Raw genomic sequence first — 26,259 nt, forward strand, 5'->3', positions numbered from 1 at the left:
TTTGTTAAAAATTATTCCATTTGAATTGAAAACTTATATTTTTTGTAGAGAAGTCATCTTTCTGGGCCAAAAATTGAAATTTTTTTATTGCAAACTCAACTGTCTGAAAAAAATTGTATTTTTTGCTTGATAACTTAACTGCTTGATAAAAATTCAAACTATTTTGTTGAAAATCCTTTTTTTTTCTTAAAAGTTCAATTATTTGGTTGTTAATACAACTTTATGGTTGGAAGTTAATTTTTTGTGAAATTGCATCTTCATAGGTTGAACATTAATTTCTTTTGATAAATTCATCTTTTTGCTCGAAAATTCAACTGCTTTGTAAAAAATTATTCCTTTTAAATTCAACTGTCTTTAAACAAATTTTTTTTTATTTAAAAAATTAACTCAGGATAAACAGTTCAAATATTTTGTTGAAAATCCCTGTATTTGCTTAAAAATTCAACTATTTCAATGTGAATGCATCTCTTTAATTGATTTTAAATTTTTTGTATTGAAAATTTATCTTTTTGGTTGAAAATTCAAATATTTGATGGAAAGAATTTATTTTCCCATTTTCGTGAAAAATCCCTCTATTTTCTCTGTTTTGAGATAATTTTGAGCTGCGTTAGTCATCAGGGGGTACAAAGGGGCGATGGCAAAATAATCTAAAATTCGTAACGTATTTTATGAACAGCCCCTAACTTTTACCTATTATTTTTTTACCTACTATCCAAATTGTTTTTGAACTTACGAATATCAAATGACTTATATGAAAGACATGAAGACTGCAAATCTACAAATAAACCAAATTTTTATAAATTCGGACCTTAATCTAATTATTGTAAAATGAAGGTGACAAGTGACCATTTGGCATAAAGTTTTTAATAAAAATTTATATCTCTCCGACATTACACAATATGTATACACATACATTATCATTAATGTAATCTGTAATAATCGCAAACTGTTAGTCTTCGCTTTAACATCGTAATCGTTAAGATTAGTGTTTATATTTTCTAACAACGGACAACTACCTACCTTCCGTTTTTTCTTACACTTTATAAATAAAAAACGCTCGGTACTAAATTAAAGACTCTGCAGATCTCTTCCTCTCTTTCCAGAATGCGTACATCTAGGCTAATTTATTATTTTAATAACTACGACTCGTTCACGCCTCAATCATGACTTTCTTGCATCATCCGAGTGCGAAAAATTACATGGACAATAAACTGAGAAAACGATCGGAAGACAAATTTCTGAGAGAACTAACCAGTTCTAATCTAAATTCTGAGCTGGACTCTTGGCTCGACATGCCTTGGTCCTCATTCTTCTTCTTCTTCTTCTTCTTCCTTTTCTTCTTCTTCATTTTCTTTTTCTTTATCTAACCGTGCCTACGCGTATTTACAATATCGATAATTCGATTAATTACTTGAGCATTTTGTTCTGGAACCGTTATTCTCTCCAATGAACGCCGTCTTCGCATTAAGAACAATGGCTGAACCTTTCGGGCGAGATTCTTTTCTGGTTAAACTTAGATTATTAGATTGACAATTGACGATTGACTTATCTAAATCGATCGAAGACCATGGGAGGACCCAGATTATTCGTGGATCTCTGCTCCATTGTGATATATTGTCTGATCAACCGCGAAATCTCGTGGGCTTGCTCAGTTTGGAGTCGCGTGATTCGCTGCTGCATCAGATTTCCGCATTTCATGTCCAGGTACAAAGTGCCCTCTTCCGATTTCACTTTGCGAGTCGAAATTACCTCGGAATATGGATAGTGATATAGTGTTTCCTGAAAGTAATTTATCCATTTTTATTCAAATTCATTTCCACTTTACAATTTAATTTCTAATTTAGAAACTGATAAAAGTGCCATCATTTATTTTAATGCTTAATATTCATTTTGAGATTAATACAACTGAGGGGTAAGCGAACAAAACGTGATAAATCTAATTGAAGCCATTTCTCAACAATTTAGAACATACAGGGTGGCCACTATTTTTTAAATTTTCATCTCCCGTTTTCTCCCAGTTCTCCCGGTAAATATTTTTACCATCGTAAAAATGATATTTTCCATAAATAATAAAATAATACAAATACGCTACCATTACTTAATATGAGGACACTGGGAATCATTTGTCAATATTAAAAATTTGTTAACTTTGAGGAGTTTTTAATCTTATTTCCCTAAATAGGTTGGAATGATATTTCAATTCTCACTAAAATGAGCCCAGGATAAAGTCATTTGGTCAATTTTTTAAATAAGTTATTGCAAAAATAGTTCTAATTGTAATGTATTCATAATTTTTAAATAAAATGAAAAATAAAAAAATTTCTGTAATGTTTTTGTGCCCATTTTAAAGGTAAATATCTGTGCAATCGGAAAATTTAAAAAAATTTCTGCTGAGAAAAAATTTCTTTGAAATATATATTCATTTGGGTTTTCTTATTATTTGCCTATAAATGAGATGACCTCCGAGTTTTCCAACTTCAACTTTAAGTGAGAAATTTTTTTAAATCTTTGTGCAATCTTTTCAAATTTAAGAAATCTTTGTGCAATCTTTTCAAATTTAAGAAATCTTTGTAAAATATTGAAATCTTTGAAATCTTTATAAAATATGTTAAATATTTGAAAACTTTGAAATCTTTGTGAAATATTGACAACTGTACGAAATTTCGAAAAAATCGTGGACACATTTGAAAGCTTTTCAAATCTTTGATTTTTTAGCAATTTTCAGAAACCTTTGAAAACTTTGAAATCTTTCTGAAATCTGTGAAATACTTACCCATAAAATCTTTGAAAACTTTCTAAAATCTTTGCAATTTTTGCAAAATCTTTGTAAAATCGTGACATCTTAATGAAATCTTTGTCAGGCAATTAAAACCTCTAAATTTTTTTTAAATTTTTGACATCTTACCAAATCTTTGTGAAATCTTTGCCAAATCTTGAAAGCATAAAATTGTCCTGAAATTTTGGTAAAATCTGTGAAATCTTTGAAATTTTTGTGAAATCTTTGAAATTTTTGCGAAATCTTGGATATTTACTACTTTTTAAAAAAATTCGTGAAGTCTGGATATCTCTATTAAATACTGGTAAAATCTTTTAAAATCTTAGACATCTTCGAAATCTTTGATCTCTTTGGAAAGTTTCGATATCTTTCACAGCTTTCTAAAATCTGTGGAATTTTTTTAATCTTCCCTAAGCCCTTAAAATTATTATATCCTTGTGAAATCATTGAAATATTTGTAATCTTTGGCAAATACATTCAACTCTTGTTGATATCTTTAAGATCTTTATATAATCTTTGTGAAATTATTAAAATCTTGTGACATCTTTGAAATATTTCAACATTCTGTGAGAAATCTTTGTGAAACAATTCCGAAATCTTTGTGAAATCTGTGTAAAACCTTTTATATTATTCTAAGAATCTGTGAAATTTGTTGAAATCATTCCGAAATCTTTGAAAGCTTTGTGAAATATTTGAAAGCTTTCTAATAGCTGTAAAATTTTTGTGAAATCATGCTGAAATCTTTGTCAGTTTTGTGAAATCTTTAAATTCTTTGTGATATTATTTTGAAATCTTTGTAAAACCTTTGAAAACTTTCTAAAACCTGTGAAATCTTTGTGAAACAATTCTGAAATCTTTAAGATATCATTTAAAATCTTTGCGAAATCATTGAAACCTTTGAAATATTTTTAAATTGTGGGCACCTTCAAAATATTTGATATCTTCGAAAAGATTTGATACCTTTGAAATCTTTTTAAAACTTGTAAACTTTTATGAAATCTCGGTGTCTGAAATATTTTGAACTCTTTTTTAAATCTTTAAGATATTTATAGAATCTTTATGCAATCATTAAAATCTGTGAAATCTTTGTGCAGTTTGAACTCTTTCTGAAATCTTTAAAATATTTCTGCAAGCTGTGAAAAATGTTTGTGAACTCATTCTGAAATCTTTGTAAAATCATGATGAAATGTTTGTGAAATCTTTGTGAAGCCATTTCAAAATCATTGAAAGCTTTGTGAAAACATTGTTAAATCATGATAAAATCCTAGAAATGTTTGCGAAAACCTTTCAAGACTTTTTATAATCTGTGAAATATTTGTGAAATAATTCTGAAATCTTTAAAAGCTTTGTGAAATCTTTGTGAAACTTTTGATGTCATTCTAAAAACTGTAAAATCTTTGTGAAATCATTCCAAAATCTTTGAAAGCTTTGTGAAATCTTTTAAATCTTTGTAAAACCTTTGAAAACTGTCTAAAAGCTATGAAATCTTTGTGAAATAATTCTGAAATCTTTAAAATCTTTAAGAATTCATTTCAAATCTTTTTAAATCGTTGTGAAGACCTTCAGAATTAATTTCAAATCTTTTTACTTTTTATGAAATCTTTGCAATCTTTCTAAAAGCTGTGAAATATTTGAGAAATAATTCTGAAATCTTTGATATCTTCGGAAAGGTTTGATACCTGTGAAATCTTTTTAAAATTTGTAACTTTTATGAAATCTTGGTGAACTTATTGAATTTGAAACCTATGAAATATTTGAAAAGCTTTGAAAATCTTTTTCACAGCTTTTTAATCTTTGCCAAACCCTTAAAATCATGAAATCTTTATGCAATCATTAAAGTCTGTGAAATCTTTGTGCAGTGTCTGAAATATTTTGAACTCTTTCTGAAATCTTTAAGGTATTTATAGAATTTTTATGCAATTATTAAAATTTTGTGAAATCTTTGAAATATTTCTACAAGCTGTGAAAAATGTTTGTGAAATCATTTTGAAATCTCTGTAAAATCATGATGAAATCTTTTAAATCTTTGTGAAACCTTTGAAAACTTTCTAAAATCTGTGATATCTTTAGAAAATAATTCTGCAATATTTGTGAAATCTTTCTAAAAGCTTGTGAAATTTGTGGGAAGTCATTTCTAAAGCTTTGTGAGATCTTTGTAAAATCATGATAAAATCTTTGAAATATTTGCGAAACATTTGAAAACTTTCTATAAGCTGTGAAATATTTGTGAAATAATTCTAAAATCTTTCAAATCTTTATGAAAATTTTGTGAAATCTTTGTAAAATCATTCTGAAGTCTTTGTGAAACCTTTGAAAACTTTCTAAAAGCTGTGAAATCTTTGTGAAATATTTCGGAAATCTTTAAGAAATCATTTCAAAACCTTTCACATCTTTGTGAAATCTTTGAAATATTTGGGAAATCATTAAAACCTTTGAAATATTTTTAAATCGTGGACGTCTTCAAAATCTTTGATATCTTCCGAAAGCTTTGATATTTTTGAAATCTTTGAAATCTTTTTAAAACTGTAAACTTCTATGAAATCTTGGTGAAATAATTGAAACCTTTGAAATCTTTCTGCAATTTATGAAACATTTGCAATCTTTGCGAAAACCTGAAAATCATGAAATCTTTGTGCAATCATTGAAATCCGTGAAATCTTTGTGAAGTATTTGAAATATTTTGATCTTTTTCTGAAATCTTTGTGAAATAATTCTGAAAGATTTGTGAAATTTTTAAAATCATTCTAAAATCTTTGAAATATTTTGAAAACTGGTGCACCCTGAAATTCGAGTGGCCAACACCTCGTAACTATCGAAACAATTTTAATTTGAAATTTAGTACAATCGAGAAAAAAACACTGGTCGCTGAATTAAATTCGCAGTCAGCTTGTAATCAAAGAAATAAAAATGTAATCTTACATGAGTGATGAGGTCGATAAAGAGAACCCCGTGTCTATTCAGAGCAAGGATGTGATCTCCGCCCTTTTCTTTTCCTTCTGGTGCTCTTTTCACTGCGAAGAAACTGGATCCAAAGAGGGGCCACTTGGACAGTATTTCTGGGAAAGGAAATAATAGCAATTGTTAAGAAATTATTTTTTATCGATCGATTGAATGAAGAGAATGATTGCCTTTGAATATCTAAAGAAATCTTACCAAGAACTTGAGCTTTGCAGCCCGCAGGCGTATTATGCATGATATTATTCCAAGCCTGTTGGACCATGTTGCCCCATTGCTGCGGTCTGGGTTCTCTCAAACTTAGCGCTGGTTTGGGGAGAAGGTATTTCACCTCCTTTGTGGTTGGCTCGTGTGTCATATCCGCTGCTCTGTGCAAAAGGGCTGCAATTTGGGCCATGTCGTACTGTAACAAAATACCAACATTAATCAATTATCAATATTTTAATTTTTTTCAGAGTTGCCGTTTTAATCGACGAAATAAATTCCCGGTTCGCAAACATTTTTCACGGTCAATGAAATTGAAAAAATGGAACACTAAAGCTCATAAATTTTCAACTCAAGGTAATAAAAACTTAGCTTTAAATGAAAGCACTTAAAGTGGAACTGTTAAATTTTGAACTTTTAAAACTGAAATTTAAAAGTTTTTAATTAAAAGATGTATTCAAATGCTCAATAATTTACGCGTATAAAATTAAAGGTACTAAAATTTTTCAATAAACAAAAATATAAATCAACGTTATCATTTTCGAAGCACTAAATTAAAAAATCAATCAGTGCACTTTAAAATTTTCAAAATTATATAATTTTAAGGAGCTTTAAGCTAGAAACATTAAATATTAAAAAATTGAAAAATTTTTAACTCGGCACTTCTTAAATTAGAAATTCAATTATTTTCTTTTTAAACAGTTTAAACATCCTTGGAAATCTTCAAAATTTTATTTCAAATTCTTGAGAAATCTAGAAGTTCTTTTAAATTTGTTTTAAATTTAAAATTATATTGTAAATTTTTTCAGAACTTCTAAACATCTGTCAAAATTGATTGATTTTTTTCTACAATTTTCAGAAAATCCTGCAAATTTTAGAACATTTATTTACAATTTGGATGTATAAATAACAATTGAACATTTATTATTTATAGGTGAAATTTGAGTAATTTTAAGAGATATGTAGACGTTTTGAAAAGATTGAAACTTAATATAAAACTTAAAATGATAGCCTAATATAAAACAAAATGTTGATTTTTGCAATATTTTAAACAAAAAAATTAGATGCTTTTCAAGAATTGTGAAAGGTTTCAAAAGAATAAAAACATTTTCTTTAGATTCATAGAAAAATTTTAAATAATTTTTCATTATGAAAAATTATTTTAAGAGAATATTTAAACAGTTTTTCAAAGATTTAAAGAAAATTTAAAAAAAAAAATATATAAAATTGTCAGAAAACTTTCTAAAATTTCAATGATAATTTTTAATCTTTTTAATACTCCTAAATATCTCTTAAAATTATTTTCTACACATTTTTTCTACAAATGTTCATTTGTAAATTATACATCGAGGTTTAAAAATTTCACTTACAAATTAATCTTTTTTCAAATACAACAATTAAAATTGTACTGTTCAAAGTTTTAAGGCTCTTCGAAATTTGAACGATTCCATGTTTTCTATGTCAAACAATTCAGTTAAAAGATTCTTTACTTTAAAGATTTGGTTTCAATTTACTTGTCTTAAATAAAAAATTCAAATATTTCTAAATATTCAATAATTCATCTTTTTTTCAATTAAAAATTTCGAATTGAAAGTGTTAAAAATGGAATATTTTAGAATGAAACATTATTATAAATGTTAAAAAATCCTTTAATTAAGAGTATATTATTATGAAGTCATTTTTGAGTTGAAAATAATTTATAAACTTTCAGTCAGACGTTCACATTTGTTTAATGACTAAGACTTTCAAATCAAAACCATTTAAGTTTTAACGTTAAAATCTGAAAATGTTTAAATTTGGAACTGATTTGAAATCGTTTTGTCAAATTGTTTTTGTTCACTTTTTATTACTTAAAGTACAGATAAATTAAAAAAAAAAAGATTTATTTATTAACTAAAAAGGTTTTGTATCCAAAATTTTCAACATCAAGGCTTTTATTTTTTATTTATTCAAGTCTTTAAGAAAGCATTAAAAAATTCTTTAAATTAAAAATGTAAGCTTAAAAATAAACATTTTAAATGGGAAATTTTTAAAGCAAAAAAATTTAGAATTACGGATTGTAAACTAAATAATAGCATAATTGAAAAACATAAAAATTCAACTAATTATTTAAAAACTGTTATAATCGAACGTGGGCAGATTTTTCTTCTACAAATTTGTAAAATTCCCGGTAAAAAAATCACTGTCATTTCCCGGTCTTAAAAAATTCCCGGCCATTTCCCGGTTGCCCCTCCAGCGGCCACCCTGTTTTTTTAAATTACATTTTTAAAAACTTTTTAAACTCTTGAAATCATAAAATTTTTGTTTAAGAGATTCAGTTTACTGTTCATTATTTTTATTAAATCATACTATAAGTTAATATAATTAAATATTCAGAAGGCCTAAATCAATATAGTTTGGGTAAAAATATTATAAAATATTTTATTCTCAATCAATTTTATAAAAAATTTACTCTTGTAGAATGATCAAAAACGGAAAATAAATTTCTTATCATTTCAACTTAAATTTAATATATTTAAAATTATTATTGTAAATTTTATTAAACATAATTTTTTTATAATTAAAAAATGTATAAATTATTATTTATAAAAATAACTCAAATCTTTGTAAAATCATTAAAATCTTCGAAATTTTTGTGAAATCATTCTGAAATCTTTAAAAACCTTTTTTTTTTAATGTTTGAAATCTTTCTGAAATTTTTGAAATCATTCTGACATTTTTGCAATCTTTTGAAATCTGATATACACTCAGAATTTTAATGGTTAAAATATAATAATATTTTATATAAAAAATAATTAATTAATTATCCGCAAATTTCAAAATGTTCAGAAATGAAAGTTTAATACTTACGATGACTTCCTGGGGCAAGTGATCGCCAGGTAAAACTAACAGGAGTCCTTCCAAATAATCGGGAGCGATTTGATTGAAAACCACTTCTATGTACAATGGGGCATCGAGGCGAAGAGGATAATACCAAACTGATCTGAAAATTAAACACAAGAAATCGAAATATTTAGAGAAAAGTACAACTTTTTTCTATTATTCGGACGAATTTTGTCCTTTTTCGTAGATTGCTGTATTTTTTTTGTAGTTTTCATTTCCTAAAAGAATTTTAAAAAAGCACAACTACAGAAATGTACAGTTTTGCAGCTAAAAAGTCCTTAAAACTAAAGTTTAAAGGTCTAAATTCGAAAATATTTGTTTTGAGTTTTATTAAATTTCGAATGTTTTAAATTTCAAATGTTGACAATGTTTTAGTTTCAAATTCAAGTTAAAAAAAATGCCAGGACATTTTATTCATTAAATCTTTCTAAATTGTAATTTTTTTACATTAGAAGTCTTAATAGACAGTTTTATTTTTTATAATTTTAGATTTAAATATTCTAAATTGTTTGCTTTCAATCTTTCTCAGATTTGAATTGAATAATTTTAGATCTAATATTGAAAATTGATTGGTGTCAATTCTTGTCAGTTTTAAAGTTAATAATTTTAGATTTAAATATTCTTAATTGTTTGGTATCAAATATAAACGTAAAAAAGTATCAGACTAAAATTTTTTCAAAATCATAAAATAGAATAAATTAAAAACAAAGAAAATAATGGCAATCGTTTCGCAAATTTAAGCCTTAAAAACTGAATTACTTTCTATTTAAAAATGTTAAAAAATATTGAACACAATTTCTATTTAAAAAGCTTAAAATTGTGCAATGTTGTATTATTTAAAAAACGTTAATGTAATATCTTACAATTATCCGATTTTTAGTTAAAAATTTATAAAACAATGAATCATTAAAAAATGAAAAATATTTTATTGGAAAATTTTAAGGATGAATAATAATTCTAAATTCACTGCTTAAATTAAGCGACTTAAAAGTAAAAATTTAAAGATTGTCTTGTTTACAATAAAAATAAATAAAAATATAACTATCTGAAATTAATATATCAGTGATTGAATAATCTCTTTAATTTTGAAAGGTTACACGTTTAAAGTTCTAAATTTTCATGTTTAATGATAATTAAAAAATTTTTCTCTTTCATAAGTTTTAATTTTGCAATTAAAATTTAATAAATTGAAGTTTGAAAAGTATAATCCACAATTTGCATATTTTTAATCTTTAAACGATTTAAATGTACTTTTTAAGAAATTGAATTTTTAGAGGGTTTAAGTGCTAAATTTTTTTAGCAATATCACAATTCTTGCTGATTAAAATGTTTTAAATTTTAAATAAAGTTAAGAATCGTTTAGTTTTTAAGTTCCTTAGTAGAAGCGTTTACATTTTCAATCTTTCTCTTTTGAAATTTCCTAATGTTGAATATTTTATTTTAGGATAATTCAATTTGAAAATTTTATAGCCGTAAATTTTTCCATTTTAAACGGAGATTTTTTTAATTTTGGCAGTACTTGTTTGATCAATTGTAGTGTTAAATTATAATTTTTTTATGTCACGAAAATTTGAAATTCTAGAATTTCAAAAGCTTTGACCTTAAAACGTACAATTTAGTGTTCAATTTCAAATTTTCAAATTGTGATCGCTTCAAATTAAAAATTATTCAAATCCATAAGTTTTTAATTTTGAATGCTTTTAATAATAAATAATACAGTTACAATTCCTTTGAATGCTAGACGATCCAATTTTCAAAATTCTAATCTGAAATGATTCAATTTTGAACATTTTGAAATTGTATTTTGAAATAATCGAATTTCGAGATTCTTCAAGTCAAAATAAAATTGTTCAATTTTAAACGTTTTGAATTCGAAATTGTATGATTTTATCTCATTTCTTATTAAATTGTCCATTTTTTAAAATTGTATTCTAAAATATTTAAATTTTGAGAGCTTCTGATTAAATTTTTTTCAATTAAAAAAATTTTCAATTCCAAATTATTTATTTTTGAACACTTTTATTTAGAAATGATACAAGTTCAATTCCTTTTCATTTCATTCGAAGTATTATCAATTGTTCAACAATTTATGTAATCTAAACTTGTCCGATTTAGAAATTTTTAAATAAAAAAATGGTTTAATATACTATTTTACATTTTAAACACTTTCGATTCAAATTTCGGAAAAACTCATTGTGTTTAAAAACTTGTTTAATAATGGATTTTTAAATTGTTTATATTTCTAATTTTCGAAAATAAAAATCCTGGGACAATATTTTTTTTTAAACATACCTGCAGAATATTAAGTAGAACACTTGATGATTTTTATAAAGTTCAGTAGTCACATCAAGTACGTATTCATCCCTGGCTAATGGCATCGTAAAAGCGTCGCCTTCAACGATACAGTAAAGTGAAAATTCATCCATTTCATTCGGATTTCTTACGGATATCACGCTGCACATTTCTTCGATGACATCCTGAAAGAAAATTGATGATCCTAAATTATATTATTGCTCAAATAAAATTACTTTTATGTATAATAGGCCTCGGACTCACTTCAAAGATAAAAAATAGTGTAAATAGTCTCTCAAATTTTACAAAAAAGGGTCAAACCTGTTTTTTTTTAAATGCTATTATTCAGTCTACCTTCATAGTTCTTCCCCTTTTTCTAATTTCTCCGTTTAAATGTGAAATTAATTAAAAGACCCAATAAGAAAATCCAACGATTATTCGTTTGGAAATTCATCTTTTTGGCGTAAAAATTCAATAAATTGACAGACATTTTTTTCTTTCCTTTTTCACAATTTTTTTATGATTGAAAAATGGTCTATTTTGTTGAACATTTGTATTTATAGTTTGAAAATTCGTCTCTCTCTCTCTCTGTAGCTATTTCATTTTTTGTTGTAAAAATTGCCACTGTCTAGTTAAAACGTAATCTGTTTCCATTTAAAATTAACTTTTTGTTGAAAATGCACATTTTGTTATTGAAAGTTCAATTGTTTTGGAGAAAATTTATAGTTTTAACGAAAATTCAACAATTTGGTAGCTAATTTAACTATTGGTTTGAAAATTTATTTATTCTGTTAAACATTTTTTTTTGTAGAAATCAAGTCTTTTTGATTAAAAATGAAATTGCTTAGATGAAAATAATTTAATTTTGTAAAGGATTTAACTATTTTGCTTTAAATGAAGCTTTTTGTTTCAATTTGACTATTTATTTCAAATAAAAACATTTTTCGGTTAATTAACAGCCATTACATTTTTCGCTGAGAATTCGGCCTTTTTGGTCGAAAACTCCACAAATAGGTTGAAAATTCATGTATTTTGTTAAAAATTCTCCTTTTTTTTATAGAAAATCACTTAAATTTATTAATAAATTCACTTTTATGTAAGATATTAATTTTTTGGTAAAAGTTCTTTTTTTTGGCTAAAAATGTAACTGTTTGATTGTAAATTAATTTGTTTCAGTTGAGGATTCAAGTATCATTTTAGGTTCAAAATTCAACATCTTTGTAGAAAGTGGAACTTCTTTTTAAAAACTTAGTTTCCTTTTGGCTGCTGATGAATTTTTATAGTTGAAAATTCGTTTTTTTTGTTTGTTAAAACTTAACTTTTGAACTGAAAATTTAACTGATTTGTTAAAAAATCCTCTGTTTCGTAGAAAATTAATCTTTTTGGTTTAAAAATTTAACAATTTAGTACAAAATTACAATAGTTGGTACAAAACTGACCAGTTTGGTAAAAAAATTTTGTTTTCATTGAAAATTAATTCATTTAAATGTAAATTTAACTTGTTCATTTTGAGTTAAAAATTAATCTTTTTAGTTTGAAAATTAAACTACTCAGTTAAAAATTTTGAGATACTACAATCTGTAGAAAATACGCTTTTTTTGTACAAAATTTATCTTTTTGGTAGAAAATTCAACTATTTGGTTAAAAATGTATGAGCTTTGATTTTTGCTGAAAACTCGACAATTTAAAAAAACTCATTTTTGGTCGAAAAATCCACTGTTTTGTTGAAAATTCATCTTTTTGGATATCAAATTCAACTATTTGTGTAGAAAATTTAAGTAATTGCATAGAAAATTCATTAATTTACTTGCAAAGTTAAACTGTTTTGTAAAAATTTCGTCGTTTTGGATTGGAAATTAAAAATTTCGATTGGAAATGAACGTTTCAATCTTTTTCTGTTTTTTTTTCATATTATTAATTAAATTCAAACATATTTAATAAAATCAGAAAAGAAAATTCTCTTTTTAGTTGAAAATGTAATTATTTTACAAATTCGTCTTTTCTGGTAGAAAATAAAAAAAATCTTATCTTTAGTAAAATGTCATCTGTTACGTTTTTTTTTAGAATTCATCAGTTTCCGGCCTAAATCGTCTAATGTTATTTTTGGATGGCTCCTAAATAAATTCACAAACAAAATGTATTCAGCAAAATTACGTAATGTATGTATGTGCGTGGGGGGGGGGGGGATAAACGCTTACGGCCAATTAGAGAAGTTAAAAAATATGTTTGAAGGAAAACTAAATAAATGTTACATTAGTGGACAATTGTGTGAAAATAGTATGTTTAGTATCGTTTCTTTTTTTTTTGAAATAGTATCAAAAAGTGTTAATAGTGTGGTGAGTTCGATGCCTGTATATAAAAATAATTTAATATCACAAACCTGGACAACAGTGGTACACTTGGTGTTTATAACTCTCTCAGTTCCTCCTGGCAATCTATAAATCTGTCTCTTGGCATTTCGCCCGGCACTAATTGCCATAATTTCCTCGACACTTGGAACGTTTTTTCTGCCCCCGTATTTAACTGTCTTTCTTAAATTTTGCAGACAGACAGTGGCGGTTCCGTGATAGGCTCGCCTTTTGTCATAAGCAGAAGTCTCGAGATATTTGGTTAGATAGGGTTTGAGTCCATCGCTACATGTGAAATACGCAGCGACAATGCTGAAAATTCTCCATCCTCGTTGGCAGCTGTCGGGATTTGGACTCTTATTGTTCGTCGTTTGTTTCATTAATTGACAGTAGACCTCGTCACGAAGTTGTTCGAATTTATGGCAATGCTGAAAAACAGATTTAAAAAAGACCTTAAAATCAATCTTTCTGAGGGTTTCTGAAGCGGACGACGCAAATATTTGTTTCGAAATTTAAATTAGTGAAAAGATTCAAGTTCCAGTGACCGGCTCAGTAATCAATTTTAGGTAAAAAAGGGATTAAACGAATATTAAACGATATTAATCGTGCCCTCTAACAGAAAGGCCTTCTTTAGCAATCTTTAAGTCGTTTTTGCTTGGAACATTTTTCGATCTGCTGATCACTAGAAAAAATTCTAGAAGTTAAACGATTAAAAAATAGATAAAAAAACTAATGGAAAAGCGCTCATGTTTGAATTTTATTTAATGTACTTTCATTGATAGACAGATTTTGATTCCTTAATCTCATAAATTTTTTTCTTATGTAAATAACTGCTTTGAAAATCCCACTTCTTCTTTTTGTGTTTCCGTCGACATTTAAATTTGATGAATTTTTTTCAATGACAGCTAAAAAAAGACTATAATATATTGAAAACAAAAACAGAAATTAAAACATTATTATATACGAAAACACTAAAATTATTAAGATGACAGGGTTTTAAGTACATAGTTTGCTAAAAATTTGGTTGAAAATGAACTTTTTGGTTTAGAAGTCATCGTTTCGGGTTAAAAATTTAATTATTTTTTTTAGAAAATTGAAGTATTTGGTTGAAAATTAACTTTCTTGTAGGAAATTCATATTTTTGTCTTCAAAATTGGACAATATATAGAAAACTCAAATATTGGGTTGATAATTAAATTATTTTGTAGAAAATGTATGGCAATGATGAGAAACAGTTTTATAAAAGATCTTAAAATCAATCTTTCTGAGGGTTTCTGTATCGGACTTAAACTATTGAGTTGAAAATTAAACTATGTTGTAGAAAGTTCGCCCTTATGACTTGAAAAATTAACTGTTTGGTACAAAATTGAAATATTTTGTTGACAATTAAATTTCTGTTGTAAATTTAAATTTTTGGGCTGAAAATTAATCTGTTTTGTAGAAAATTAATCTGTTTGGAATAAAATTAGTCTTGATTTGCAAATTTATTGCAATGCTGAAAAAATAATTTACAAAAGATCTTAAAATCAATTTTTCTAAAGGTTTCCGAATCAAAAGGCGCAAATATTTGTTTCGAAATTTCAATTGGTGAAAACATTCAGGTTCCAGGGATCACAACGGCTCAGTGGACAATTTTAGGTAGAAAAAAGTGACTTTTCAAATATTTGGATAGAAAATTCAACTATTTTTTTGCAAATAAACTTTTTGGTTGGAAATTCATATTTTGGGTTGAAGTTTCAATTGTTTTGCAGAATTTTTTTTTTGTTTGTTTAAAAATTCATCAATTAAATAGGAAGTTTAAATATTGAGTTGAAAATTAATCTGCTCTGCAGAAAATTTGCCCTTTTGGCTTGGAAATTGAAAACTTTGCATGAAAATTTAAAACTTTGTTTAAAATTACAAAAGACCTTGAAATAAATCTTTTTGAGTGATTCTGAATCTGCAGACGCAAATATTTATTTCAAAATTTCAATTAAGCGAAAATTAAACTGTTTTGCAGAAGATTCGTTTCTTTGGCCTGAGAATTAAAAAAAAAAGACTGAAAATTTAAATATTGGGTTTCAAACTACCTTTTTGGTTGAAAAGTCATCATTTCGGGTTAAAAATTTAATTATTTTGTTAGAAAGTTGAACCATTTTGTTGAAAATTAACTTTGTTGTAGAAAACTCATATATTTGGCTTGAAAATTCGACAATATATGGAAAATTCAACTACTGGGTTGAAATTTAAACTATTTTTCAGAAAATTCATCTAACTGGCTTGAAAATTTAATTATTTGGTAAAAAAATTCAAATATTTCATTCAAAATTAAATTTCTGTTAAAAATTTATATTTTATATTGAAAATTAATCTGTTTTTAGCAGTTTTAACCCTTTTGTAGAAAATTAGTCTTGATTTAAAACTTTAACGATTTTGTTAAAAATTCAAAATTAAAAAAAAATGATCTTTTTTGGTTGAAAATTAATATTTTGGAGTAGAAAATTTAAACATTTTTTAAAAAATTAACTTTTTTTGTTAAAAATTCAAGTTTCTTGTATAAAATTTGTCCTTTATGGTTGAATTCAACAGTTTGTGATTAAAAATGAAAAACTTTTTTGGTTGAAAATTTAACTGTATTGTTGCAAATTCGTTGTTTCAGATTGAAAAGTTTACTTTTCTGGTAGAAAATTCAACTATTTGATTGAAACTTCACTTTGTTTTGCAAAAATTTGTATTTTGGCTTGAAAATTAGAGAATTTGATAGAAAATTGGTATTTTTGGGTTGAAAATTAAACTGCTTCGTAGAATATTCAATAGTTTTAAAGAAAATTAGTCTTTTTGGCATTAAAATGTAACGATTTAGTAAAAATTTCAAAAATATTTTGTCAAAATTAACTTTTTTTTTAGTTGAAAATTCATATTTATTGGTTGGGAATTCAACTTTCTGGTATAAAATTCGCTTTTTGTTGTTGAATTTAAGTGTTTGTTATAATAATAAAAATATTTTTTAGTTGAAAGACCGACTATTACATTTTTTTTTGAAATTTTTTGGGTGTAAGATTCATAACTTTAGTTGAGAATTAATCTCCTTGAGAACATTTTTTCTGTGAAATATTTTTGATTTGCAACTACATAATTGATTTATCTTTGGGTTTAATTTTTCGCTTGAATCGTCAGCGGTTTCCTCGCTGTCGATGATGTCCTTAAAATCTAAAAACTTATCAAATATTGTTCAGGAAATATTGGAAGTTGGTATAATCAAAAGAAATCTCTCGTTCCCTAATGATTTAATTTCTGCTTATGATTTTTAAAAGATGAATCGAAAACTTCTTAAAAAAAGGGAGAAATTGAGTCAAAGTTCTTCATTCTATGTGCTTTAGAGGATTTTACAAATTCAAGGAAGAAAAAAGTGAACGAGTTAAAAAAAAGGAGAAGAACTGTGATCTCTGAGGATCTCTTGATATTCAGGAAAAGGCTTTTGCAAACTGTTCGAGTTTATTAAAACAAATTGCAGGTTTTAAAGTTGAAAGACATTAGGAGGAAAGTGCGATCGTTTAAAAGTAAGTTTTCAATTTGGAAGTCATTAAAGCTGTGCTCAGTGCTCACCATTAGTACTGTGTAGACACACTTCACCTCGCTCATGTCGGGCGGAAGTGGCTGATCGCCCATGTACCTCATCAGGCACAGGAAGCATTCTATAGCAAGGGCACTCAACTCGTTGTCCAAACGCAGAAGACTCTGCTCAATAGGTATGGCCGAGTACTTAACCAGATCCACCTGTTCTTTCCAGGTCCACTCTGCGCTATCCTGCTGCTGACCTTTGTTCTTCTTATTTTTCTTCTTGCTCTTCAACGATTCAATTACTTTCAGGGATCCACTGATCGAACCATCAGCCGTCTTCAACAACTCGAATCTGTAACCAAAAATGGTTCCAATCCATCAAAAACAGTCTTTTAAAATTTTTTAGATTTATTACATCTGTAGATTTATTACGTTTGTAGGTTTATTATATTTGAAATTAAAAAATGAAATCCACTGCTAACTTTAAATTTGTTTACAACCCTTAATTTCATTTGTGGTTATTATGGTGGCGAAATATTTAATTGTTTTTGCAAACACAGACCTTAAATTATCTACTTTGAGAAGAGGATAAAATTTAATGTTATTAAATAAAAAATATGCCCGCTGCGCGGGTACGCTCTCGCACTTCGCGCTCGTTTTTGTACATTCATTGCGTAAACTTTAACTACATTTTTTCAAATATCATAAATATTATAACTTAAATCGAAAACTGTGATCCAAACTTCTAAGGAATTACGGCTATAAATTGTAACTGAAATTTCGTTCGGTTTATTTTTAAAGAAGGTTCTAACAGCACTTACGACTTTGACGATTACAATCTCATTGCGAAAATCGCGCTTCGCGCTCGATAATTTGTGTTTAATTGAAAAATTTCATCAAGATAATTTGTAAATCGTGTTTAAATTTACTAAAAACAACGCCTAAAACTTACGGATCTCTTAAAAAAAAAAATTGCATATTTTTTAAAATGATCCAACTTTTTGAACCTTTGTCAAATTAAGAAATTTCATGGGAATAGTTTCGAAATACATATATTTTATATCTAGCAGGATTTTGGATTGATGTTACTTAACCTATTAAAAAAAAGTGTTCCCCTTTTTTTGAAAATTTTCAAAATGTTGAAAAGCATATAACTTTTTTAATGTTTATTGAATTTAAAATATCAGGATAATTGGCAAGTCTTTTTGCCGTGTACCAGAAAATTGGACAAAAATTTCCAAGACTCATGAAAAACTTTGTTTCAAATTTTGAAAAAGCTCTTACTTTTTGAATTTGTGTCTAATCGGACAATTTAACTGAGATAGTTTCTAAATATATTTGATATCTAGTGAAGAATTTAAATGAAATTTCCTATTTTCTCAAAAAAATATTTTGGGAACCTTAAGAAGTGTATCAAAGGCTGACTCGATTGGACAAATCCTTCAAAAGTTAGCGTGGCTACATTTGTTTTGACACCTTACATTAATGCCTTTAAAATAATGAATAAAATTATGAATGCATGTTTTATGTTAAAAAGACCTGAATCGAGTGATACTATAACAAAATTTATTGATGACTTACGCAAAGCGCTGTTGGTCATAAAAACATCAAAAACATTGAAATTGCATGTTCTCCTTCAACATCTTAATCAATATTTAGAGTTATCAAAAGATGAACATGGATTAGGATTGTGGCCTGAGCAAGATGCAGAGGCATGCCACCATGAGATTCTGAAGTTTTGGAATAAACGGAAAATCAATTTAATAAGCGACCCTTCTTTTTCACAACGACGAAAAGATGCAATCGTTGAGTTTTCTTCATTTCATATTTAAAGTTGATTATTTTGTTGTTTTTAAATCAACACATTTTTTTAGTTGTATCGTATTTTTCATTTATTACTAAAAGGTAATTATTATTATTTTATTGTATCAGTCATACCACCACGTCCTCGTCGTTGACACAGGGTTAAAAGCTGAGAGTGGTATAATTTATTTCGATAAAAAGATCATCATTGAAAATATAATGTTATGCATTAATCACTTGATTTCATATATACAGCCTCATGTTGTTTTATATGATTATAATTATTCAACTAAAAAACATAATATTTCAAGAAAAACATTTTTAAAGTTTAATTTATAGTTTTGTCTATGTTTTAAGCGTTTCAGGTTGAAAATTCCACTATTTTAATAGAAAATTCAACTGTTTAATGGACAATTACTTTGTTTGTAGAAAATTTGTCTTTTTGGCTTGAAGTTAAAAAAATTTAATAGAAAATTCAACTACTGGGTAGAAAAATCATATTTTTTCTTCCAAAATTAAACAGTTTTATAGAATACTCGTCTTTTTGCGGTTTCAAAATTTATCAATTTGGTTAAAAGTTAGATTTTTGTTAAAAATTTATATTTTTGGGTAAAAAATACAACTGTTTTAGTAGAAGATTAAACTATTTTGTAGAAAATGAGTCTTTTCAGCTTGATAATTTAACAGTTTGGTTGAAATTTTTAATAATTTGTTAAAAATTAACTTTTGTCGGTGAAAATTCATATTTTTCGATTGAAAATTCAAAAGTCTTCTATAAAATTCTTGGTTAAATTCAACTGTTTGTGATTTAAAATTTTATGTTTTCAAGAGATTCAAGAATATGTCAAGGGAATTTGAAGAATATTTTGAGATTTAATAAACTATAAAGTACTTTAAGGGATTCTACAAGATTTCAAGCTATTTCTAAAAATTCCAGCGGTTTCACAGGATTTGGAGGAACTGATTAATATTTTCAATTTATTTCAATAGAACTCTAAAGATTTCAAGTAATTTCAACAGGTTTACAAACTTATGAGGCATTGCAAATGATTTAAAAGAGTTTAAAAGAAAAAATTTGGGATTTCATGGGTTTTAGAAATTTTTCCATCGATTATTACAGATTTTAAAAAAATTTAATTTTATAAAGCATTTCATATATTAATAAAGGGGATGTTCTTGGGCTTCAGATAAATTTATGGAATTCTATGAGCTTTGAGGAAGATTTCAAGGGATTTAAAGAAATTTCGGAAAGTTGCAAAGACTTAAAAAAATTTCCAGAAAGGTGAAAAGGTGGGCTGAAAAACTCAAAATGATTAGAATCATTGATAACAGAACTAAAAATTTTTGCTATGACATTACGAAAAAATTCAAAAAATTTCTTCCCACTGTGCAAGTCGATTAAAAATGTTCAAATTCAGAATTTTTTAAATTTGTGTACGCAAAAATTTTTTTTTCAAATTTGTTGGGGTACAGTTCATGAAAATAAATAACTTTAAACCGAAAAAAGTAAGAAAAACATTTTTTTAATCGAAATGTGATATTTCAAACAATAAAAAAATTCAATTTTCTTTATTTCTTAGTCAAAGTAGGAAAAAAAATGTTTTTATTTTATAATCTTTTTAATAAACTAAATAAATAATTCAATATTTGTATGTTGTAAATATTTTTCTTCTATTTCAGAGACCCTGAAACATGAGCTATTTTTACACAAGATCTGTTAAAAATCCGTTTGCACAGAATCCGTAAGAAATAGACCAAAATTTTGGTATGGAACTTAAAATCATGTAGGGCTTCCTTAATTCCTTAAGTAGTGCACTAAAAACAATACAAAAATTAAAACATTTTTTTTTGAAACTAGGTAAAATATAAACAAAATTGCATTCTTCGCCATTTTTTAAAATATCATATTTCGATGAAAGAAAATTTTTTCTAAGGCTACTTACTTCCACAAATATTTGTTAACAAATATTTATTTTTATGGGTTTTATAGGCAAATCGCGCATTTTTGTTGGCAACTATAAGTAATAATTTGAAAAATTGAACGTAGAATAATTCAAAACTTAAAATTCCTCTTAAACGTGCAATAATAAAACGTAAGTTCCGAATTTTTGGAAAATAAAAAAATTATATTTTCTTTAAAAAAAAAAAAGAATCTAACAACCAAGTTTGGAAAACACACTTTAAAATGTTTTCATTCAAAATATAAAAAAAAAAAAACGATATGAAAAGAAAAATTTCTCTGAAATGTTGCGAAGTTTCTTGCGTATTTTTTTAAATTGGATTTTTTAAAAAAGTAAAAAGAATGACTAAAAATAGAAAAAGGAATTTGGAGTTTGACATTCTTTGTTCATTCTCTTACTTTTTTTCGATGTTTTAATTCGAATTGTCGAAATTTCATCGTTAGATTCTTGGTATTTACAAAAAAAAAATTTTTAATTTCTAAGAATTTCGCAATTAAAACATAAAAAATTCAAATAAATCATACGACTTGTATTCAAATCTTGGTTTGCATTGCCCTACTGAGTATAAATAAATTAAGAGAAAAATTGTTGGATATTTTTTTAAAGTTCATTATAGTTTGAAGTTTCCTGTATTTTCAAAATGAATTATTGTGAAATTTTCCTAATGGAATGACTTAAAAGCTTAATTATCGTCGAGGTAATGTAACTGTTAATAGAAATCGCCAGCACGATTGGAATTTCTTACACTTAACGATCGTTGGCATCCTTACAATGCATTCTTGAAGCTCATTCCGAAGTTATTTACGTTGATGATCAATGAAGGACTGTGAGTGTTTTTTTCTTTCTATTTTACTAGAGGCATTATGAACGACTCAAGGAGAAATGAAGTCGGAAAGGCTACTTGAATTGCGATTATATCTGACAAACACGAGTGTTATGCTTTCTCAAAACAGCTCTTGCATAAGACAATCTGCATTTACGTTATTTTAATTAATTGACAATCACATCGATTCTCGTATTGGATCGTGCCATCGTCGGGAATTGATTCTAGAGTCAGGAAATCCGCTTTCTCTTAAGAATGTAAAATAAACAAACAATTGCACATACTTCTGACAAATGTTTCAATATAATACACTAGCTATTATTTGAGTAAGTAAAGAGCGCAGATCAATTTGGAAAATAAATCTAAATAATCCAAGTTGGGAAGTTTTTGATTTTGAGGCTAAACATTTTGAAACTTCCGAAGAGCCAGAATAAAAAGCAAAATAAAAAAAAGGATGGCCGTTTTCACCGGGAGAAAAAAGGCTATTCAAACTAAAAGATTAGAACTCTTAACACTGATTTTTTTTCATGTGAAGTACTCAAAACTGAATTGCAAAATCAAGTACTCAAAGTGGAACTTTTTTGAATTTCAAACTTTCAAAATTGAAGATTAAAAAATTCGCATTCACGACATTTTTCATTCGAACGCTTAATAATTCAACAATTAAAAAATGTATGGTTAACATATTGTAATTCACGCTATCATTTTCAATGCTCTAAATTAAAACGAATCCTTCCTTTTAATTCAAATCAATCAAAATATTTAAAATAAAATATGTGTTTCATACAATGCAGTATAAAATAAAAAATATCCCCCCCCCCTCTTATCGAAATATTAAAAATACTAAATTTGCCCTCGCCTACTCAAAAAATGTTAAAATGAAAAAAATTGCCACTTTGACTACAGAAAATCAATTAAAAACCACAATTTCCTCCCTCCAAACTAGATAAAAATCTTTAAAATAAAAAAATGTTGCTATTCCAATTCAGAAAACATTAAACCAAACATTTCCTTCCTTCCAAATTAAAAATCTTAAAAACAAAAAATGCCCCTCTTCCAATTCATAAAATTTGAAAGCCAATATTTCCTCCCTTCAAACTCAATAAAAATGTTAAAAATGAAAAATTTCTCTATTTTAATTCAGAAATATTTTAAACAAAAGAATTTTCCTCTTATACTCAATAAAACCGTTGAAAATGAACGAAAGGCATCTTCCAAATCAGAAAAAATAAAGAACCAAAATGCCATCCCTTCCAACTAACCAAAAATTTTAATAACAAAAAATTCACCCGCCTTTAACTGAATAAAACTGTGAAAAACAAAAAACTCCTCTGCCAATTCAGAAAAAATTGAAAGCGAAATTTTCCTCTCTTGCAACTCAATAAAAATGTTACAAATAAAAAATTATTCTTTCAGTTCATAAAACATCATACAACAAAAAAGTTCCTCTTCCAATTCAGAAAAAATAGAAAACCAAATTTTCCCCTCTTCCAATCCGATAAGAATGTTAACAATAAACATTATTCTTCCAAGTACATAAAATATTAAAAGCCAAAATGTTTTCCCTTACAACTCAATGAAAATGTTTTTAAAAAAAATTTACCCTCCTCTAATTAAAAAAAAATATTGAATATAAAAATTCTCTCCTTCAAATTAATAAAACACTAAACAGAAAAAATGGCCTCTTCGAATTAAAAAAATTTAAGAAAAACCAAAATACCGCCCCGTTCTCTTACAATTCGCAAAAGAATTAAATACAAAAATTTCTTCTTTTAAAATAAGAATTGTGAAATTCCAAATTTCTTATACATAATACCTTCTAGTTTGAATTGCTTTTGTTTCTGAAAATTTAATTTCAAATTGTTTACTTTTTAATATTTGAATTATATTGCTCAATTTAAACTAAAAGTTAAATATTGCTGAATATTAAAAATTTTCAAACTGAATGGATAAAAAAGTAATATCTTTTTTAATATTTAATATTTGAAACTAATTTGTTTGAAAATTTTGGTTAGCTACTAAGGCTTGCGAATTGAAACAGTTAAACGTTAAGCAACGTTAAAATCTGTAATTTTTAACAACTTCAGAATCATCTTATAAAATAATTTATTGTTTAATTCCTAACAATCGAACTACAGATCAGTTTCGAAAATCATTATTTAATTTATATTTAAAGTTTATTAACTTAAAGCGTTTTTTATACAAAAATTTTCAAAAACCCTTTTAACATTTGATTGTCTAAGTATTCAAAACTGCATGTTAATATTCTTTAAATTGAACATGTATGCTTAAAAATGAATACGTAAGGTTACTACTACCTTTGATTTTTCCCGGTTCTTCAACCGAAAAATTGACCCGGGAAGAACAATCGAACATTAAGAATGAAGAAATCAAGAGAAAGGGTATACTGCCATTTTCCTACTTTCTTTAATTAACATAAGGTGTTTTTTTATGTAACGCTCATCCAGTTTTCCAAGGAAGTGCGACCGCGAAGACCTGAACAAGGAGCCTCTACGAGTCTACGTGTAACGGATTTTATTGCTAATACCGTCAGCAGAGAAATAAAATATCTTATTTCCTGGGGCAAGTTTGTTAATTAACTATCCGTCGTTTACATCAAATCATGTTTTTTCTTAAGGTTGAGTGAAATCAAAGTGAATGAGGAAGTGTCTGGGATAGTTGATTTCTTACACTCTTACTGATTTGTATTCCTTATATTATCAGGGAGCAGCTTTGCTGTCCATGGGGAATGCAAACACTTTCCATCGAAAGTTAAGTCTTGTATATTTCCTGCGGAATGTATTGGTGGATCAAACTGATAATTAAACGGGTATTGGAGAAAGAGTTGAATTTCGTGTCGCAAGGTGAAGTGAAATCTTGAATCTGATTTTATCACATGTATATTTAATGTTTACTAGCCAAAAACTATGCTCTGTACGCGATTATTAAATATTATCATATTTTATGTACCAGGTTTCATATAACTGAAAAAGGCTAAATTAGCCGAAAATACGTATTTTTAATTAACTAAGACCTTCACTTAGTAGAATATATTAGTTGATACTTTAACCAAAAAAGATAAAATTTCTACAACGAAAAAGGTTCATTTAAAAAAAAAGAGTTGAATTTTAAACGAATGAAAATTCTTCAGCCAAGAGAGAGAGAGACATCTACTAAATTAAACTTACAAGCATAAGAGACGAATTTTCAATAAAAAGTCTATTTTGAACTAAAAAATATGAAATATCAACCAAAAAATATGACTTTTCTACCACGAATGATTAATTTTTTAACCAGGACGAATATTCAAATTAAACGTTAAATTTTCGAACAAGCAAGATTTAAGACGAAAAATTTTCAAAGTAGAATAATTTTCAACTGAAAATCGAATAGTTAAATTATTGAGTTAATAAATTAATTTCCAAACAGAAAACAAATTTTCAAAAAACAATTAAATTTTTAACCAAAAAGATTAATTTTTGACAAAAAAGATTAATTTTGAACGAAAAATGTAACTGTTCACATGCCAACAAAACAAGATTTTAATTTTAAATAAAAAAAAGATAATTTTTTGACTAGCTAGGAACCCTAAGTAGGTGCCCCCTCCGATTTTCTTTGTTTTCACATATGCTTTAGTACTCGAAAAACTAAGCAACACGTATTTTTTCTTACGTGCCCAAATGGTTTTAAGGGGATAAAAACCACCCTTGAATATTGTGGCACCAAAAACCCATTTAATTGTTTCACATATAATAACAGAATCTTTCTCAATCAAACCAACTCGAATAATGTCTCCACAGTATGAGATGAAAAATGTGTATTTGTCAATTTGATAAAAAAAAATTTTGGGGGGTAAACTACACTACAATAATTTTGAATTATACAAAAAATTTACAAACGGACATGATTTCAACATAAAAAATCTGGAAAAAATATATATTGCGCGCGATAATAAAATTTACGTGTTTCTGCATTTTCATGAGAAATTAATTTGTAAGGGGTAACTACCCTTAAATGCATTTTATTATGTTTCTATACATATATTAAGGAACATTATATTTTACATATAAAATTCTATTTTTAGAAATACATCAATTATATTTTTAACTACCGCAGGACGTTGAATTGATTGAGTAGTTATTTTCCTAATCATTTTCTTGTATAATCGTAACATCTTTCCCCTTAACATTGTTTGACTAATGTATATTCAGAAATTTAGATATTTAAACCTTCTTCGTGAGGAAATTTTTCTGCTCTGTTTTGCACGCGAAACTTACTTTATTTTGCAGAAATATGATAAAATGCAGTATAGGGGTTGATACCCCTTATAAATTAATTTATCATGGAAATGCATAAAACCCGTAAAATTAATTTTATTATCGCGTGCAATATATATTTTTCCAGATTTTTTGAGTAGAAATTAGGCCCGTTTTAAATTTTTCGTATAATTAAACATTATTGTTTATCAATTTAAAATGTTAAAAAAATTTTTGATCAAATTTATAAAATCAGATTTTTCATCTCTTATTGTGAGGATATTATTAGAGTTAGTTTGATTGTGAAAGATTCTGTTATTACGAGGGTAGTTCAATAAGTCCTTAGAATGAAGTATAAAAACAATTTTTTTTGGGTAATTTTTTTTTTTATTTTTCAACATAATCTCCTTGGAGCTCT

The 26,259-nt window shown here is 26.5% G+C and overlaps 1 protein-coding gene across 2 annotated transcripts in view; it reads right to left on the reverse strand.

Annotated features, from left to right (window-relative positions):
• Positions 1-854: 854 nt before the first annotated feature.
• Positions 855-26,259, reverse strand: part of LOC117172149 (unconventional myosin-XV) — a 169,953-nt gene continuing 144,548 nt past the window's right edge. For both annotated transcript variants that reach the window (XM_033359949.1, XM_033359950.1), the window contains exons 27-33: positions 17,044-17,350; positions 13,491-13,886; positions 11,111-11,295; positions 8,786-8,918; positions 5,930-6,134; positions 5,696-5,832; positions 855-1,779 (exon numbers count right to left, since the gene is read on the reverse strand). In XM_033359949.1, the coding sequence (XP_033215840.1) occupies positions 1,546-1,779; positions 5,696-5,832; positions 5,930-6,134; positions 8,786-8,918; positions 11,111-11,295; positions 13,491-13,886; positions 17,044-17,350 (1,597 nt within the window). In that variant the 3' untranslated portion in view covers positions 855-1,545. The remainder of the gene's footprint in view (positions 1,780-5,695; positions 5,833-5,929; positions 6,135-8,785; positions 8,919-11,110; positions 11,296-13,490; positions 13,887-17,043; positions 17,351-26,259) is intronic.

Source organism: Belonocnema kinseyi, chromosome 4 (assembly GCF_010883055.1).
Source record: "Belonocnema kinseyi isolate 2016_QV_RU_SX_M_011 chromosome 4, B_treatae_v1, whole genome shotgun sequence".
In the NCBI taxonomy this organism is placed as follows: domain Eukaryota; kingdom Metazoa; phylum Arthropoda; class Insecta; order Hymenoptera; family Cynipidae; genus Belonocnema; species Belonocnema kinseyi.